The following is a 17213-nucleotide window of genomic DNA, read 5'->3' on the forward strand; positions in this document are numbered from 1 at the left end:
TTACAGCATCAGTCCAAGATAAAAAATAGTTCAGTTTCGCTTTCCAATCGTCAGAAATGATACCGAAGATTTCCTCCTCCCATGAAACCAGCGGCCGCTGTCGTCAAGCTGCGGTTTGGTCTCACAGGTGGAAGTTAACGCAGGCAGAGCTCGGACACGATGGAGACGGAAATACTGAAAATGATCTGCGCCGGCCAAGGAGCAGTCAACACGGAGGATTTAGTGTATAATCTATTTTCCGGAGATCCCACGAAGGTGTCGGAGATCATTTGTAACCGAGAGAAATTTGCTCGGTGTTGTCCAAACGGACAGCCGAAGGTGGTGGCCAGGACCCGCCTGAGACTTTGCAGAGCCAAAGACTGCCCGGGGACGTGCAGGGGTCTGCACCTGTGTAAAAACATCCTCTTCAGCGGATTCTGTCAGTTCACTCAGCTCAGGTAAACATGCTGGACTTAAAGTAAATAAACAGCTTATTGTCTGAGTCTTCGAAGTTAAACGGATGCTGGCTCTACCCAGCTGTACATCAAACCTATTATTGGGCGAATCCTGCTAAAACATTTTTCCCAAAACGCTGAACTTGACTTTCATATAATTCTGTCCATGAGTTATCGCGCCGTCTTTTGACTTGCAAACGGACTTTCTACCAGAAAGATAACCCATGACGTACATGACAGCTTTTTTGTTGTTGTCATTATTGTTTTGGGGTTTTTTCTTTTCTTTTACTGAGTACTTACCGTCATGACTCAGCTGTGTGGATTCTGTTACAACAGGAGGGGCTGCAGCTTCTCCCATGAGCTGACCTCTGAGCATAACCAAAGACTTCTGAGGGAGCATGAGCTGGAGAGCCTGAGCCGAGAGGAGCTGTGCACCCTGCTGCTGCAGAGTGACCACACAGTTCTTCCTGATGTAAGTCTAACAACACACAGCATGAACCGGACGAGTCAGTCTAGTTTGCATTCCTACGACACAATGCCACACCCGCTGTTTCCACTAACATGTTACTTTTGTTTTTAAATGAATTGAAAGTGTTTTTCTTTAAAAATGTTTTTTTTTTTTTTGAAAAATATAGCTATTGAGAAAAAATGTAAAATAATTACACCATTGACGTCTCTGCCTTTCTAAACGGAGGGACAGCAACTGTGTGTGTAAATGTAAGCGTGTAAAAACTGCAGATAGTCATATTAACAGTATTTTGTCTCTATCCGCCATTGTAGAGATTGATCTAATGTAATCGTGAGGATTCTCTCTTACTGGTACGCTCATCAGAACATGCAGGTTAAATGGGGAAGCAGTATTTCTGCCCCCTTTGGTGTCAGCAATGGTGTCAGACAGGGTGGGATTTTGTCTCCAATTTTATTTAATTTATATGTCGATGATTTGTCCATACAGCTGAGAGCCTGTAACACTGGGTGTATATTAGGTGAAGCACTGATAAATCATCTTATGTATGCAGATGACCTGGTTGTTTTTAGTCCAAGCAATGCTGGGTTACAGGATCTTCTTAATGTCTGTACTGAATATGGTGTGCAATATGACATTGAGTACAATGCTGCTAAAAGTGCTGTTTTGATATGTAGAACCAAGCAGGATAAACAGCTAAATTTCCCTTTGTTTAAACTGGCACAAAAAACTCTTGAAGTTCATAAAAAGGTGAAATACCTCGGTCACTTTATTACTGAGCAAATGAATGATGATGATGACATATACAGACAACGATGTAAGCTCTATGTGCAGGCAAATACTATTGCACGCAAATTCAGCTTTTGTTCACTTCCAGTTAAAGTGGCTTTGTTTAAAGCGTATTGCACACCGCTATATACTGCCCCCTTGTGGTCATCCTACAAACAATGTAGCATGCAGAAGCTGCATGTTGCATATAATGATGCGATGAGAATCCTTTGCAGGATACCTAGAAGTGGTAGTGCCAGTCAGATGTTTGTAGCTGTGGGTGTCTGGACTTTTAAAGCACTTTTAAGAAAGTTAATGTTCAGTTTTAGAGAACGACTGGATGGTTCGAGTAACAGTATAATTTTAGCACTTACAGATCCGACAGTGAGTGGTTCCCGTTACTCATCCAGTCTCAGAAAGCACTGGTTAAAGTGTTTGTGTATTTATTGATTTATTTTAAGTAATTGTGTTTTATGTATATTATGGTTTTATATTTTTACAAATGCTTTATATACTTATTTATATACATATATATATTTAATGGTATACCTTGTGTTGTGTGTGTGGGGGGGGGGGGGGAGAGTTGTGTGTGTGTGTGTTTCTTGTCTTGTTTTTATGGACATGTAGTCTGCCAATAAAGATTGAATTGAATTGAATTGAATTGAATTAAACGATGGCTGTATCCCAATTCAGGGTCTGCAGCCTTAAAGGCCGCATTTCAAGGCCGATTACGTCACCGCGATGCGACGAAGGCTGTCCCAATTCAAAGGCTGCTCGAAATGCGGCCCTGAAATGCGTCCTTCATTTCCCTGAATTTTAAGGCTGTGGCGGTGTAGACTTCGTAACCCAATTATCCCAGAATGCATAGCGCGGCGGTGGGTGTGGATAATTTTGCAAAAAAAAAAAACGGCGGGTGAAGGGCGCCTGAAGAGTCAACTTTAAGTAAGTAATGAATATTATGTCACTTATTTATGTGCAAATGTTTAATAACGAAGAACATTAAAACATTACTGTTGGTCACATGTCGGCAAAGTTATGTGACATTAGTGACGTTTGTACTAACTTGGTTTTAAAGCCTTTACTTTAAAATATACGCCGTTCAATAGCTGAGCTTAATCTTACAGAGAATGATCAAAGCTCATGTAGAAACAAACAAACAAATGAACAAAAGATTTTCTCCTTCATCTCTGTCAAACACAGCTGTATGACACGTTTCCAGCTGTTAGTATCATGGTTGCTAGGCAACCTGGGCAGCGCAACGGAGGCTAGACCGTCCCATTTCACAAGCCTCGCACTTCCGGCCTTAGCGGTCTTTGAGTACGCGGCCCTTGAGGATCGTTGAGGCTGCGTACTTTAAGGCTGCAGACACTGAATTGGGATACAGTGGGATACAGATACGGCGTGACGTGACAAAAGGCACATACGTTTGACGTTGCGTGACGAATTTCGTTTTCTTGTAAGACGAAGGGGAGGGGCTAGCAAAAAAAAAAGTTTGGGAACCACTGTGTTAAATGAAAGTTCTTTAAATGCCTGCATTTTGTTTAATGCCCAGCAGGGGGAGATTCAAATGGTTGCATCTCTCCTTGAATTTACCTGTTTTTTAGAAGTTTATGACAAAATGACCTAAACTGATTCAAATCAAGCTTATGCTCTCAGTCTTTCCTGTCTTACTTATTTATACAGCTTACATGTACAGTGCCTTTTTAAAGTCAAAACAAAACAAACAACAACAAATCAAACAGGAATGTCAGACAGTTCTATCTATCGTTTATGTAGAATATATGATTATAATCCAGGTTTGATTTACAGTCTGTGATTATAACCTTCACTTTTCATCTTTTCCTCTCTCCATATCTCCAGATATGCCACGACTACAACAACGGTGTTGGACTGTTTGGCAGGTGTCAGGATGGTGATGGTTGCAAGAGGCTCCACATCTGTGAGACCTACATCAGCCGTGAATGCAGCTGCTGGAAGAACCACGATTTTAATGCTCCACAGCCATTCAGAGCTTTGCAAGCTAGAGGCGTACCTGACACACTCTTTCAATCCTTGAAGGCTACTTATGCAAATAAACAAGCTTTGAAGGTGGCTCGAGTCAGTGACCATGGTCAACAAAGTCAGAGAGGCAGAGGTGGCCATCAGCTCAGCAGAGGTTGGAGAGATACTTGGGGCAACAGTGGCTTTAGGGGGAACAGAGGAAGCCACAGCAGCCGCCCGGTGCAGGATCAGGCCTGTTCACTTAGTGACATTGCTGCAAACATTGACGCCTTTGACCTGTACTCCAGCGATGGACTGAATGAAAGCGACGATGAAAACTCTCCCACTAGTGACATCTCTGCCGCCACTAGCGACAACGATGCGAGCAGCGAAAATGATGTAAGCCAAAACCGGACATGGCGTCCAAAAAAAGCTGCTGTGCCTTTTAGAGGGAGAGGCGGCAACAGGGGCAACCATCGGCTTTTTCAAAATACTCGTTCCTTAAGTGACATTCGTGCTGCTGTCAGTGATGTAGCTGCTAGAGGCGGCGGATGGCAGAACAATAGACAGAGGCCTGTCAGAGGTAAACAACGGCTGAAAACACTTCTGTGGGGAGATGAACTAAAGCTGCTGTCTGAATGAAGCCTGTGAAATATCTCCTGTTTCTTTCAGATAAAACAGGGATCTGCATGTACTTTATCAAAGGTCACTGCAAACATCAAGGTGAGAAAGTCATGGTTAGTAAGTGTTTTAGGTTTTAATGTAGTTCTTTCTTGACTTTGACCAGCTGTCTTTCTTCTTTCTTCTTAGATCGATGTTTTAAAGCTCATGACAAGATGCCGTACCGATGGCAGGTCCAAGAGGGACACCAGTGGACTGATTTGCCCGATAATGAGACAATTGAGAGAGACTACTGTGACCCCAGTAACTCATACAGGTACTTACATTTATTCTGCAACTCAGACATCTCAATTTTAGATAAAAGGTTTGGGCGTTTCCAGATTTTTTGAAGGTAAAATGCTTCAGAAAGCTTTGGTTTTAGGAAGCGCTGGCTCTCTGTGATGTTAGTATGTAACAAACTGGATTGCAAGTTAATCTGATCGTTGTGTCATCAGCGTTATTGTGTTCAGATTTGTCACACAGCTATGATGGACTTGCTCCACACGTGCAATGATGTGATTTACTGAGTGTCCTTGAAGGTGTAATAATCTAGAGGCTGTTAAGCCTGTCGATCATATCAAACACCTGTGACAGAGAGTCTGTAGGAGAACATGCTTGTGGTTGGCTGAGAGTGTATGTATGGGGGTGGGAGTTATGGAGCGTGTGTGTGTGTGTGTGTGTGTGTGTGTGTGTGTGTGTGTAGGGGGAAAAATGTAGCACAAGTTCAAGAGGAGACAGAGGGATTGTTTTTGTTCTTCAGGGAGCGCTCTCTTTGTTTTGGTGTTGTCTACAGCCCACAGCCGACTGTGTTACTGTTCCTAATGAACAGCTGGTACACGGAATCCTGACCGTCTCTGTCTCCTGTTGGAGGGACGCTACAATACGGCGGTTTCAGGCGCAACGCTTTGGATAAATATTAAAATAAAATATTTGATTCTTTGCTGAATTTGTAAGTTTGCTCACTTAAAGTGAAATGAACAGAATTTTATGGTAGTTTTATGTTAGTTACTTATTTTGATGGAAGCAGATAGAATATCAACATATCACAGAAAAGTTCTTTGACCTGCATGTCGCTGAGTGAAATAAGGATTTGATCTCTGACATGCAGACAGAACTCTGTCTCCCCCAGTGTCACGGGAAGCTGTGTGGAGTGTGGTGGTTGCGGTTTGGTGACCAGGTTTTTATGTTTTTATGTTCAGTGTTAAGCACATTGAGTTGACATGAATTTCCAACAAATTACCATTATCATTACTCCTGATCTCAACTGCGTTTAAAGCAGAATAGATAGAAATCTTGCTGCAACCTTAAGGTCCACCTGCTCAAGTGAACATCTTCATGATTGAGAGAAGGCTTGGGAGAAAGTGTTGTGGTCAGTCAGTCGATCTCTTTGGCCACCATGTTTGGCAGAAGAGAAATCCTGAATATGAGCTAAAGAACACTTTTACCACAGTCAAGCGCTGTTTTCTGCTAAGCGTTCAGAATGAGTTCCCCAGAATGAGGTTCTAATGGACAGTAGGTTTGAGAATCAGGATCCAGTTCTTGTAGAGAACCAGTTCCCTGTTGTCCAAATCAGCTGATTTCAGTTTGTTGGAGGAGGAAAATAGTGGCACAGTCTATAGCCTGGATATGGACTGTCCTTTTATTCTTATTGCACAAAAAAACAGACAAGAGTGTGATGGTAAAGTGGAAACTGCATCTAGGACAGAAACAGCTGCACTATGGTGGTAACACAACTTTGGCTCTTTGCACAGAGAGCATGCTAATACTAAGCCAGCCAAGAACCCAAAGTAATGTTAAAGCCGCAGCCCATCAGCCAGAGCCTGAACTTCAACAAGTAACAAACTGATGAGCAGTCAGGCTGCAGACTCTCTTTCTACCTGTTCATGTTTCTAAAGTAGAATCACCATGGCGATCGCTCTTTGTGCTGGTTTTCATCTTTGCTCTGTGTTGGCAGCTTTTTGTTGACACCTAAATACTATGACTAGGATCATATGTGTGTCCTTGTGTCGTCATGATTTGTGTTGGTGTGCTGGACTGTAGCCTAAGGTTTGTACTATTATACTATTAACTGGTTATTATGACAGTGTGTTTTAGTATTTTAGGTAATGTAAAGAGTAATGTAACAAGTAGTTACAGTATGTACTGCATTATTTAAAAAAAAAAAGGGTTTTGTGTAATTTGTGTAATACATTTTTACATTTTTCAGTAATGACCACAAAACACAAGAAGGATGGGAAATCCCTCCAACATGCACAAACATTTGACCACACAGCATGTAATTAACTTCCATGAATGTAATGTCTTTGCTATGCTGCTTAGAGATGGTGGCGACTCAAAGCAGAGCCAGTGAAAGCCATGAAGAATTGATAATTGATATCAATCATTTAATCGGAATCGCTAAATTCTTATCAATTCCCATCCTAAATGGACAGGGCCATGCACCGTACAATCTTGAAGAGAACTTCCCTCCCGCAGCGTGACCACTGAGTGGACAGATTTTCCAGCATGGCAGTGACCCAAAACATACCAAGTCAACAAAGAAGTGGCTAAAGAAGAGCAAAGGTCATGGAGTGGCCCAGACAGTCTCCAGACCTGTCCTATAGAAAATCTGTGGAGGGAGCTGAAGCTTTGAGTTGTTCAGTGGAACCCAAGAACCTGAAGGGTTTAAAGCAGGGGTGCCCAATCCCGGTCCTCGAGAGCTACCGTCCTGCAGCTTTTAGATGCATCCTTGTTCCCACACACCCGAATCAAATGAATGGCTTGTTATCAGGCCTTTGCCAAACATGATGGCATGCTGAAGAGGTAATCAAACCATTTGATTCAGCTGTGTTGGAGTAGGGATGCATCTAAAAGCTGCAGGATAGTAGCTCTTGAGGACTGGGATTGGGCAGCCCTGGTTTAAAGAGTTTCTGTAAAAAGGAGTGGTCTAAGATCCCTCGCTGATGTGTGCAAACCTGATGACCAACTACAAGAAATGTCTTAATGCTGTGTTTTCAAATGACACACACGCAGTACACAGCTAGCAGTGGATTCATTTTGTTTTAATTGTGTGTCTGCAGTAGCACCAGCCCAGCCGTGCACTTTGACACGATGACCTGCGGACTGAAGCAGGTACGTCGGCTCTCGACAGAAAACTCGGTGACTGAGCCGACCTTCATCCACACCACCGAGTGGCTTTGGTACTGGCAGGATGAGTTTGGGAGGTGGAACATGTTTGCATCTGCTGTGAGTAACGACATTATTGTTATCGTATTTTAAATTTTTATGTTGTTAAGAAAAAGACAATATTAGGACATAACTCTAACAGACCGCTGTACAAACATATAAAATGTGTAACTGACTGTTTACTAAAAAGGTTGTTTGCACTCTTTGATAAACAGTGAAGACAGTCGTCTTTGCGTCACCCATTAGTTTGTCGATTGCATTTCAAAGCCTCATTTTCACCGTTGTTGTGTTTTTGTTTTACTTTTTAAAACTGAACACGACCACATTTGGAGAACAGAGCTACATTAATTTTGTCAAGAAACTTTAAACAAGACTCCAAATGCATGCTAGTTTTGTGGACATGCAAATAAAAAACTCTGACACATTTAACATATCAGCAAGAGTTTGTTGCTAAATCCAAAAGCTCATACTGTCACATTTATTACGTAAGAGCATTTGCTGTTTTTCATTCTCTGCTGAAGGGAGCGAGTAAGTGATGGGTTCTGTTTGTTCGTCTGTTTGCTAGCAGCCCAGTGTCCACAGCTTCAACTTTTTGTGTGATGGTAGAGCGGTATAACACACTTTATTTTGTCAATACGATGCACAACATCACAATGACAACAAAACAGACTGACATCATCTTGTAGTATAAACATCATTACTCACTTAAATTTTAGTATAGCTCTGTTGTTTTATGAAAACTGTATTAACCTCCTAGGACCTGGCGTCCACATATGTGGACATCACATTTTGGGTTAGTTAGATCAAAATACTCAATTTTGCTCTACAAGGGCCTGAGATCCACTTACGAGGACATTATACTGCTTCTGTTCTATCGAAATTTTAAATGAATATCCTCATATGTGGCTCTTATTTTTCTTAGAAACAAAAATTAGGTAAAAACAAAAAAATCTGGTAATTCTTTGTTTTTACATTTATCAGGACCCAATCAGCCCAAATATCAAAGAGAAAATAAAAATGCTGCTGTGGAAGAGTTCAGGTCTTAGAAGGTTAAAGTAAATAATTTTCCACTACCATTTAAGTTTGACGTTGCAGCCATTCAGAGCTTACACTTTCTGATCTTTTTAATTCAATTCAATTTTATTTATATAGTCCAAATCACACAAAAAGTCGCCTCAAGGCGCTTCATAGATACAGAGAAAAACCCAACAATCATATGACCCCCTACGAGCAAGCACTTTGGCGACAGTGGGAAGGAAAAACTCCCTTTTAACAGGAAGAAACCTCCGGAAGAACCAGGCTCAGGGAGGGGCGGGGCCATCTGCTGCGACCGGTTGGGGTGAGAGAAGGAAGACAGGATAAAGACATGCTGTGGAAGAGAGACAGAGATTAATAACAGATATGATTCAATGCAGAGAGGTCTATTAACACATAGTGAGTGAGAAAGGTGACTGGAAAGGAAAAACTCAATGCATCATGGGAATCCCCCGGCAGCCTACACCTATTGCAGCATAACTAAGGGAGGATTCAGGGTCACCTGGTCCAGCCCTAACTATATGCTTTAGCAAAAAGGAAAGTTTGAAGCCTAATCTTGAAAGTAGAGATAGTGTCTGTCTCCTGAATCCAAACTGGAAGCTGGTTCCACAGAAGAGGGGCCTGAAAACTGAAGGCTCTGCCTCCCATTCTACTTTTAAATACTCTAGGAACAACAAGTAGGCCTGCAGAGCGAGAGCGAACTGCTCTAATAGGGTGATATGGTACTACAAGGTCATTAAGATGAGATGGGGCCTGATTATTTAAGACCTTGTATGTGAGGAGCAGGATTTTGAATTCAATTCTGGACTTAACAGGAAGCCAATGAAGGGAAGCCAAAACAGGAGAAATCTGCTCTCTCTTTCTAGTCCCTGTCAGGACTCTTGCTGTAGCATTTTGGATTAGCTGAAGGCTTTTCAGGGAGTTTTTTGGACATCCTGATAATAATGAATTACAGTAGTCTGTTTGTTAAACATCGTTTAACAAACCAAAGGTTAAAGTCTTTGCCATGAATAACTCCACGTCTTAGGAGGGGTGTACGGGTGAAGTAGTTCCTGACTGATATGTTTGTGAAACAGTGAACAAACATGGAAAAATAGCTGCAGCAGGTCAGAGTTTTATATCCGGCGTGCCTCAGCATGAAGAGCAGGTGGAGCTGATCTGTGCCACTGTACATCTGTCTCAGTCACATTATCAATGGCACCTACTGCTGCAGTTAATACTACATGTAAACTGCAATAAATGATGCACACAAAGGAGAAAGAAGTGAAGCTGGCAGAGATTTACTCTTAAACTAAATTAAGATCATGATATTTCTCAGCAGTTTGAGTTACACTGGCTGTGGCCCAGCGTGCTTTTTTAGTTTTTTTTATTTTGGCCTTCTTTATATCCTGATTTATTTGTTTCATGGTTAATGTTTTACTTGCTCTATTCTCTTATTTACAGCTCATCTCCTAATCTTTTTCTTTTACCTACCAAATGTATTCCTCTCATATCTCATCTCATATTCTGAATTGTTGAGATTTTTAATACTAAAATAAGCAGTCACTTACCTTTGATTTATAGGAAAGAGGAAGAATTACATGCTACCAACCAAATGAATGCACCATGCTTTGCTTTTCTTCCATTTTCATATAAAATGTCTGCAACCTAAGATCAAATTTCAAAAATCTTAAGGCTCCAGCTGTGGTCGTTAACACATATACCTAACATGCAAAAGATCCCTAGTTTGATACCAAAACACAAATCTGGTGTCAGGGGTTCAAAAGTTCAAAGCCATGCCACATGAGCGCCACATAAATGAGCTCGGTGAGGAAGGACGTCCAGCATGACGACTCTGCCAAACCAAATGTTACTGTTTTCATAATTGTGGCTATGCTAACTTGGGAATTTCTACCTTGAGACCTTTATAATATTACAAGCTCTTTAGACAATATTCTTTTGCTTCCCAACGATTTATTGTTCATATGGCAATTCCTGTTTGTTATGCGTTTAAAGACCTGCTCGCCTTTCTTACTTTGCAGATTGGTGGACATGAAGCAGCAGACATCAACAGCACAAAGCTGGAGAAGTTGTTCCTGGGCAATAATAAAGACGTTGTGGAGTTTACTGCTGGTTCACACTCGTATTCACTCAGTTTCGACGGTAAACAAAGAATATGGAAACTGTATCTGATCGCTGATTTCTGTGTTTTAAAAGTGGTGTCATAATCATTGCACAAGTTTAAACTTTTATTTATGTTTTTTTTCTTACCCGTCAGACATGATGCAGACAAACAACCTTAATGGCACGAAGACGCTCGTGTGCAGACGGCCACGGTTTGTCTCTGCTGTAGACGTCCGAACAAAGAAAGTCAGGTACGTCATCCCAAGAGCAGCTTATTCTCTGCGGTGTTCTTACATCTGAGAAGTTCATTCTAATTGGGGAGGAGAATTCATGTTCTTGTTCGGTTTACTCTTCTCATTGAGACAATCAAAGCTCTAGATATGGTTTTATATACTTTCCTTTTCCTGTATCTAGACCTTACCACAGTATTACCTTGGAGATCTACAAAGACTTTACTTGGAACAATCTCAGGCCAAAAATCACTAGTTGATGAGATCTTTGAGCACTCAAGTGGCACTGCATTAAAAATAGGAATGTTGAGCATCTCTCTCTCGCAACTGGTCTCAGTTCACAGACATTTGTGGACTGTTGTTAGAAAAGGGGATGCTACACATGAACGTTTTTGTTATGATGGTGCAGTTTTTCCAGTTTAAACATTCCACATGTTCTCTGTGCTCTAATGTGAAACAAATCATTGCAATCCAAAAATTGCAGCCTCAGACATAAATCTGAATTGTTAAGTTTTTGTTGGTAGTTTTATTGATGAATTTGCAATAATAATAATAATAATAATCTTTTTAAAAATCCAGTAAAAAATCGTACTATTGTTATTACGGCTTTTAATGGGGAAAATGACGATTTTAATTTTAATTAATTTCAGTACTGATATAACTATAAATGTGTTTTGGGGTTTTAAAACGAACAATAATGAAAGCATTCCTTATCATTTCTGTTTGCAGAAGGCCTGTGGTTCAAAATGTTGGCCCAGTACCGGACAACTGGGACAAGACACAGATCCCTGAAACAGGATATTCGGTACTGTGAAAACCAACAAATGTAAAAAATATAATTTTCCTCTGTTGGTTTAGCTCACAGTCATTTCTAAATGTAAACATCATTGAGTAATTGTAATCTATTATTTCTTATTGTTTGCAGTGTAATTTTTAACAAAATGGGATAATTAGTACCAGATAGCTGAGGTTGTTTTTCACATGTTTGCAGATTTTAGGAGTCAACTTTCTTTAGTACGGCTGCTGAAAACTCGATGCCTCAGTTTATTCTGATATAAGATTTTGTATTTTTAATTTTCAAAAAAAAGACAGTCAATGATTTCAGTATTGCTAGATATCTGCTGTTTCTTTTTTCATTTCATTGTTTTGTTTTTTTACATCAGCACAGCCTGATTATCTGTTTCTTCAGCCAGCAAAGATGCTATATTAGCTAAATGGAACATAATAAAGTATTCAGCAAAAAAACCAAATATTTCCTTCAGCAAGTGTTGAAAAAAAGTGTTGTTTAGAAGCCAAAGTAAAAAAAAAAGTTAATAATTCTTTCTGTTTCTGTGTTTGATGATGGTGTTTTAAAATTGTGATTACAGCTTGTTTTTGTTCAATGTTATTGTGACTGAACATTTTCTATGTTTCTCTGTTTTCTTACAGCAAATCTCCCTCCAGAGCAGCTCAAGAGAATTTAAGGAGGTTGAAGCTCTTTTCTGTAAAACCATGAGAGGCTTTGATATCATCAACATTGAGAGAATTCAGAACCAAAGTCTTTGGGCGGCCTTTCAGTTGTACGTACCGACATCCAGTTAATATCCATGCATCAGCCGCTTGTTAAATTTGGCTGACAGCTTGTGTCTACGATAGATTCTAACCAGGTTATTGTATCTGTGCAAGTAGCCACCCCTGTCTGATAAAGTAACAGCATCATTTACGAAACTCATGTTGTATTAAAGTAGACTTTAAACTATTAATGGAGAAAATCAACCCAATAGGAAAATATTTAAAGAAGTCATAAACGTACTAAGAAGATCTTTTTTCATGCATTTCAATAAACTGACCACTTTTTCAGTTTTTTGACCCCTGCTGCCCCCTGAATATAGAGATTTAAGCTGCCCACAGTGGTGTTGCTTTTCAGAGCCACAGGCTTGGTCCATCTTTTATTCAATGTCTACTATTAGCATGCACACTTTCTGACCTTTTCTCTACTTTTTCTTTATATCCTTGCCTGGATCTAGACCGTTACCCAGTGTTACCTTGGAGATCTACAAAGACTTCCCAAAATTTCATGGCTTGTTTTCTTCCAGATATAATGTGACCTATGGGGATATTATATGTAGTAAAATATACTGTGGAGGAGAACACAACCATGAGAACAAAGGGAGACTCAGACCACAAAGACACAGACTAAGACATGTGAACTTGACACAGTGACGGGAACATGGAGACGTGACTGACTGGGGAGACGGGACAGGGTCATAAAAGATGATGACTAAAGATTACATAACCTAATGACGAACACAGAAGCAATGTGAAACAATAATATATTGAAAGGAGTGAATACAGAGCTAGAACATAAACTGCGTCTCAACATCCAAAAGAACAAATCATGAGCTCACAGAAAACTCAAAGCATAAAAAAACTTAAAACACAGGCTCAAAGACACAAGACCATGATTCACACTCTTACAGCTTGCTTTAATTTGTTCCCTGTCTCCTTTTTCAAGGCAGAAGAATCAGATGAGGACCAAAAACCGAGGGAGAGATGTGCCTGAACTAAGGCTTTTTCATGGCATCGACTCCAAATCTGTAAACACCATCTGCCACAACAACTTCGACTGCAGAACTCATGGAATGGCTTATGGCAAAGGTGAGTGGAAGAAATGTTCGTGCTGAAATAGTTATTGGTTATTCAGCACATGTTCAGCATAGATTTAAAAAGCAAAGACTCCAGCCACGCTCATCTTTGTGACACCGTGAGTCCTGTGGAGTTATTCTTATGGAAAACATTGATTTTTCACCGTGTAATCACCTCTGCATGTTTACCAGTTTCCTTCCCCACAAATACATTTTTTCACAATTGTACCTTTTGGTGTCTAAACACAGGCAGTTACTTTGCCCGCGATGCCAAATACTCCCACGACTTCACCGGTGACGCTGACGTCCGAGCCATGTTCATCTCACGGGTGCTGGTGGGAGACTACACCAAAGGGTCCTCCGATTATTGCCAACCTCCTTCAAAAGACGGAGGGGGCATAAACCTCTATGACAGCTGTGTAGACGATGTAATGGACCCCACCATATTTGTGGTGTTTGAGAAGCACCAGATCTACCCCGAGTACCTGATACAGTACAATTAGACAGTGTACTGGTGAAAGAAACCAGCTACCCTATCAGCTTACCAACCCAGCACAGTTTCTTTCATGTGCTGATAGTGAGACAAATGTAACTTTGAGTACTCAGAGTAGAAAAGAGATATGAGAACCACATGTTTACCATTAAGCATTTAGCAATGTTGGTAAAAATGTGTGAATTGTCCTGGGAAATACTTGGTAAAACTAGCTTCCCAGTCAGTTGCTATTTTAGGTTTAATGATGAAAATGCTGAATAAGCAAGTTTCTTTTGTTTGTTTCGATGCTCAATCTTTTTCAACTCGACCAAATGCAAAGTGATTTTTAAAAGAAGACAAATTTCCACAAATCACAAACATTTCCAGTCAGTCTGTCTTCATGTTGCACATGAAGACATATGTGCATCTTTTGCATCTTTTATGTGCAAAAGATGCACATAAAACCAGGCTGGCACAATCCCATTTGCTGAGGTGTTTTTTATAGAAATGACACTAACTTTTATACAAAATGTAATAATGACATTTTGTATCGCTAATGATCTTAGCATATATCTGTATGTATCTCCTTAATGGTGGGCCAATCTAAAGAAAAGTTTTTTAATAACATTGCAGTTATTAACATCTATTTTAAGCCATGTCTTTAAGTTTTCATATTTATCACCCTGACAATGCGATGATGTCTCCATTTGTTGTTGTTGTGACATTCAACATACGCGAAGGAATTTAGTTATACTCAACATAAATACAGAATGAAGAATTCGACAAAGCATACAGGCTTAGCAAAAACCGCCCATAGGACAGGTTTATGCGAGTAATATAGATATGCTGCAGCGTGCTAACCATATCAGAAGAAAAGCCTGAGTGCTTTCCTCGTGATTATCTCGGGAAGTTTTATACGTCATCCACGTTTAGTGGTTATCATGCGAAAGCGTCGTACCTAAAACATATCAAATAATAAAAAGGGATAACGTTGGAGGCGTTTAGAGCCTCAGATTCTCGTAAGGATTTGTCCAAGACACAACGGACTGCGTGTTGGTGCCTGATGATAGCTTTGCTGTTTTAGATGACCTTTGCAATGTCAGCAGCAAGCAGGGACCAACGTCTGGGAACACGTATAGAAACAAACAGCAGCAGTGTGCGATACTCACTGTGCTCGGAAAAGCTTGAGAAGAAGGAAAGCGAAAAACATGGACCTTCTAGTCCAGCGGTCCCCAACCTTTTTTGCGCCACGGACCGGTTTAATGTCAGACAATATTTTCACGGACCGGTGTTCCGGGAATCCATCCTACCTGACAAACCATCCTACCTGTTGTTTGTACACATGCGCACAACACGAAATTAAGTGGCGAACCGTCCTACCTTTGTGAATATGAGCGAGAAGAATACTCCGATGGGCAAAGTTAAGTGGCAAACCGTGCCTACTTACATTTGTGCTGGAATTAGGAAGTAGGATGGTTTGTCAGAACACCGGCTTTTAAGGTGTCGCGGATAAATACAAGAGAATAAAATGATACGACCAAGACAAATATAATAATAAACGTGACTTCACTGTGTAATTGTGTAACTTTATTAGCAGCGTCCTCCTGAAATGCGCCAACAACACTTGACAGTAACATCCTCCTCTCTGCCCCTTAATGCTCTCTGGTCGCTATGGTAACGCGTAAATATTTATTTCAAAATAAGACACACAAGACCCAGGGAAACAGAGTTAACGATAAAAACCATGAAAAACATAAATTTCACAACCGAGCCTCAACTCTCGCGGCCCCGTACCCAGCGACTCATGTACCAGTACCGGTCCATGGCCCGGGGGTTGGGGACCGCTGCTCTAGTGCAGCACAAAGGTGATGCTGTGGTGGTTGTTAAACGTTCACTTCGCCCTGTTGTGCACAGTGCACCTCGTTCCATTTGCCAGTCTTTCTAGTTCATAGTCTGACTGTAAATGCAGAAAACAGTTGATAAAAAAAATTAATTTCTGTTTGAAGATGGTTTAAATGTTACATTGTGTGTATTTCCTTTCTCTTTAGCTCTTTTGCAGTCATAGCCCGCTTGGTCAGTAGTACTTGGATTAGCTGTTATATATTTATAATGATTAGAAACAGATATAACAAAATACAAATACCCCATGCTACTAGTTTTGCTTTTTGTTATTGTTCTTGACACTGTATGAGAGGGTACTTACAGCCAGGCAGGCTGTGCATGAGGAAACCCTGAAAGGGCCATAGAAGGGCATCAACCCAGCAGCAGGATCACTATCTGTTGCTTTATGCAGAAAGTAATAGAAAGATCACTGCCAAAGCCTTACAGAATGGCATATTTATGTGCATGTTCCCGATGAAACTGTTAGGAACAGACTCCATGAGCATAGCTTGAGGTCCTGATGCCTTAAACAGCAGTCATGAGAGCTGCTGACTAACACGTGGAAGTCTGCGTTACCTTCCAAGGATATGCCTCCAAAGGCTCACCCTCTCCCAAAAAAGTCATACAGGATGTTTCAGGCTTCATAAAGTTTGCCGATGGCGCCTCCAGATTCTTTACATGTGCTCACTGTAAACCTGTTCTACTATTAAAGCTATTATTCTTCTGAAATGTTCTATCAAAACAGATTTTTGTGTGTGTGCATGTTGGCAATCATTCAAATAAATAATTATTTAAGAGTTATCGAGACTGTTCACGGGTGTGGTTCTTGATTATGGCCCACTGTGGTTTACGTGGCCTAAATTATGGTCTGCATCAGGACATATGATGATCTGCACTTCCTTTTGGAGTCACAGTCGCAGGATAAAAAACTGCAAAACAAAAAAACCCTCTTTATTTGTTAAAGAGCAAAAAGATGAAGGCGAACAAGCTTCAGCAATAAGCTGTGGGTTTACAAACCTTCTTTTTGCCCTCAAAAACCCTGAAAAAGAACAAATAAAGATTACAATAATATTTACAATAACAACATTCATATTTTCCCTCTGCTCAGGCGTTCCAACACCTTCAGTTAATGAGGAATACTTACTTCTAACTTAATCATCATCAGTTTGCAAATTCTGGACGCATTTTAATGATCACTAAATTGCTGTGATTTTTACTTTCCAACAATAATGAGTTAACACAACAAAACACAGCTAACTGCTGTTCTTGCATTTTAAAAAGTGAGCTTGTTGGCGAGCTGGATTGTAAAGGCGCCTGTCTCTAAAGTATTTTGGGTCAACTTCTGCTTTTTAAATGTGCTGTGGGCTATAAATAAAATAGACGTGACAGTCAACA

At 40.5% G+C, this 17213-nt stretch overlaps 1 protein-coding gene across 1 annotated transcript; it reads left to right on the forward strand.

Moving 5' to 3' along the window:
- The first annotated feature begins 44 nt into the window (after nucleotides 1-44).
- Nucleotides 45-16536, forward strand: LOC146650207 (protein mono-ADP-ribosyltransferase PARP12-like). Its single transcript, XM_085386700.1, has 12 exons — nucleotides 45-437; nucleotides 771-906; nucleotides 3529-4231; nucleotides 4321-4371; nucleotides 4459-4585; nucleotides 7368-7533; nucleotides 10530-10650; nucleotides 10766-10862; nucleotides 11571-11646; nucleotides 12270-12400; nucleotides 13336-13478; nucleotides 13715-16536. Exons 1-12 carry the CDS (start codon nucleotides 160-162, stop codon nucleotides 13966-13968), a joined length of 2283 nt encoding a protein of 760 aa, XP_085242826.1. The 5' UTR covers nucleotides 45-159; the 3' UTR covers nucleotides 13969-16536.
- The last annotated feature ends 677 nt before the right edge of the window (nucleotides 16537-17213 follow it).

The sequence above is a fragment of the Rhamphochromis longiceps genome, linkage group LG17, assembly GCF_057381845.1.
Source record: "Rhamphochromis longiceps isolate RC_006_pf linkage group LG17, R_longiceps_female_GT1.1, whole genome shotgun sequence".
NCBI classification, from domain to species: Eukaryota; Metazoa; Chordata; class Actinopteri; order Cichliformes; family Cichlidae; genus Rhamphochromis; species Rhamphochromis longiceps.

Coding starts and splice junctions, on each gene's coding strand:
- LOC146650207 (XM_085386700.1), top strand. CDS start 160: ATGGAGACGGAAATACTGAAAATGATCTGCGCCGGCCAAGGAGCAGTC. Junction 4,232..4,320: donor TAGACAGAGGCCTGTCAGAG/GTAAACAACGGC, acceptor TGTTTCTTTCAG/ATAAAACAGGGATCTGCATG. Junction 7,534..10,529: donor GGAACATGTTTGCATCTGCT/GTGAGTAACGAC, acceptor CTTACTTTGCAG/ATTGGTGGACATGAAGCAGC.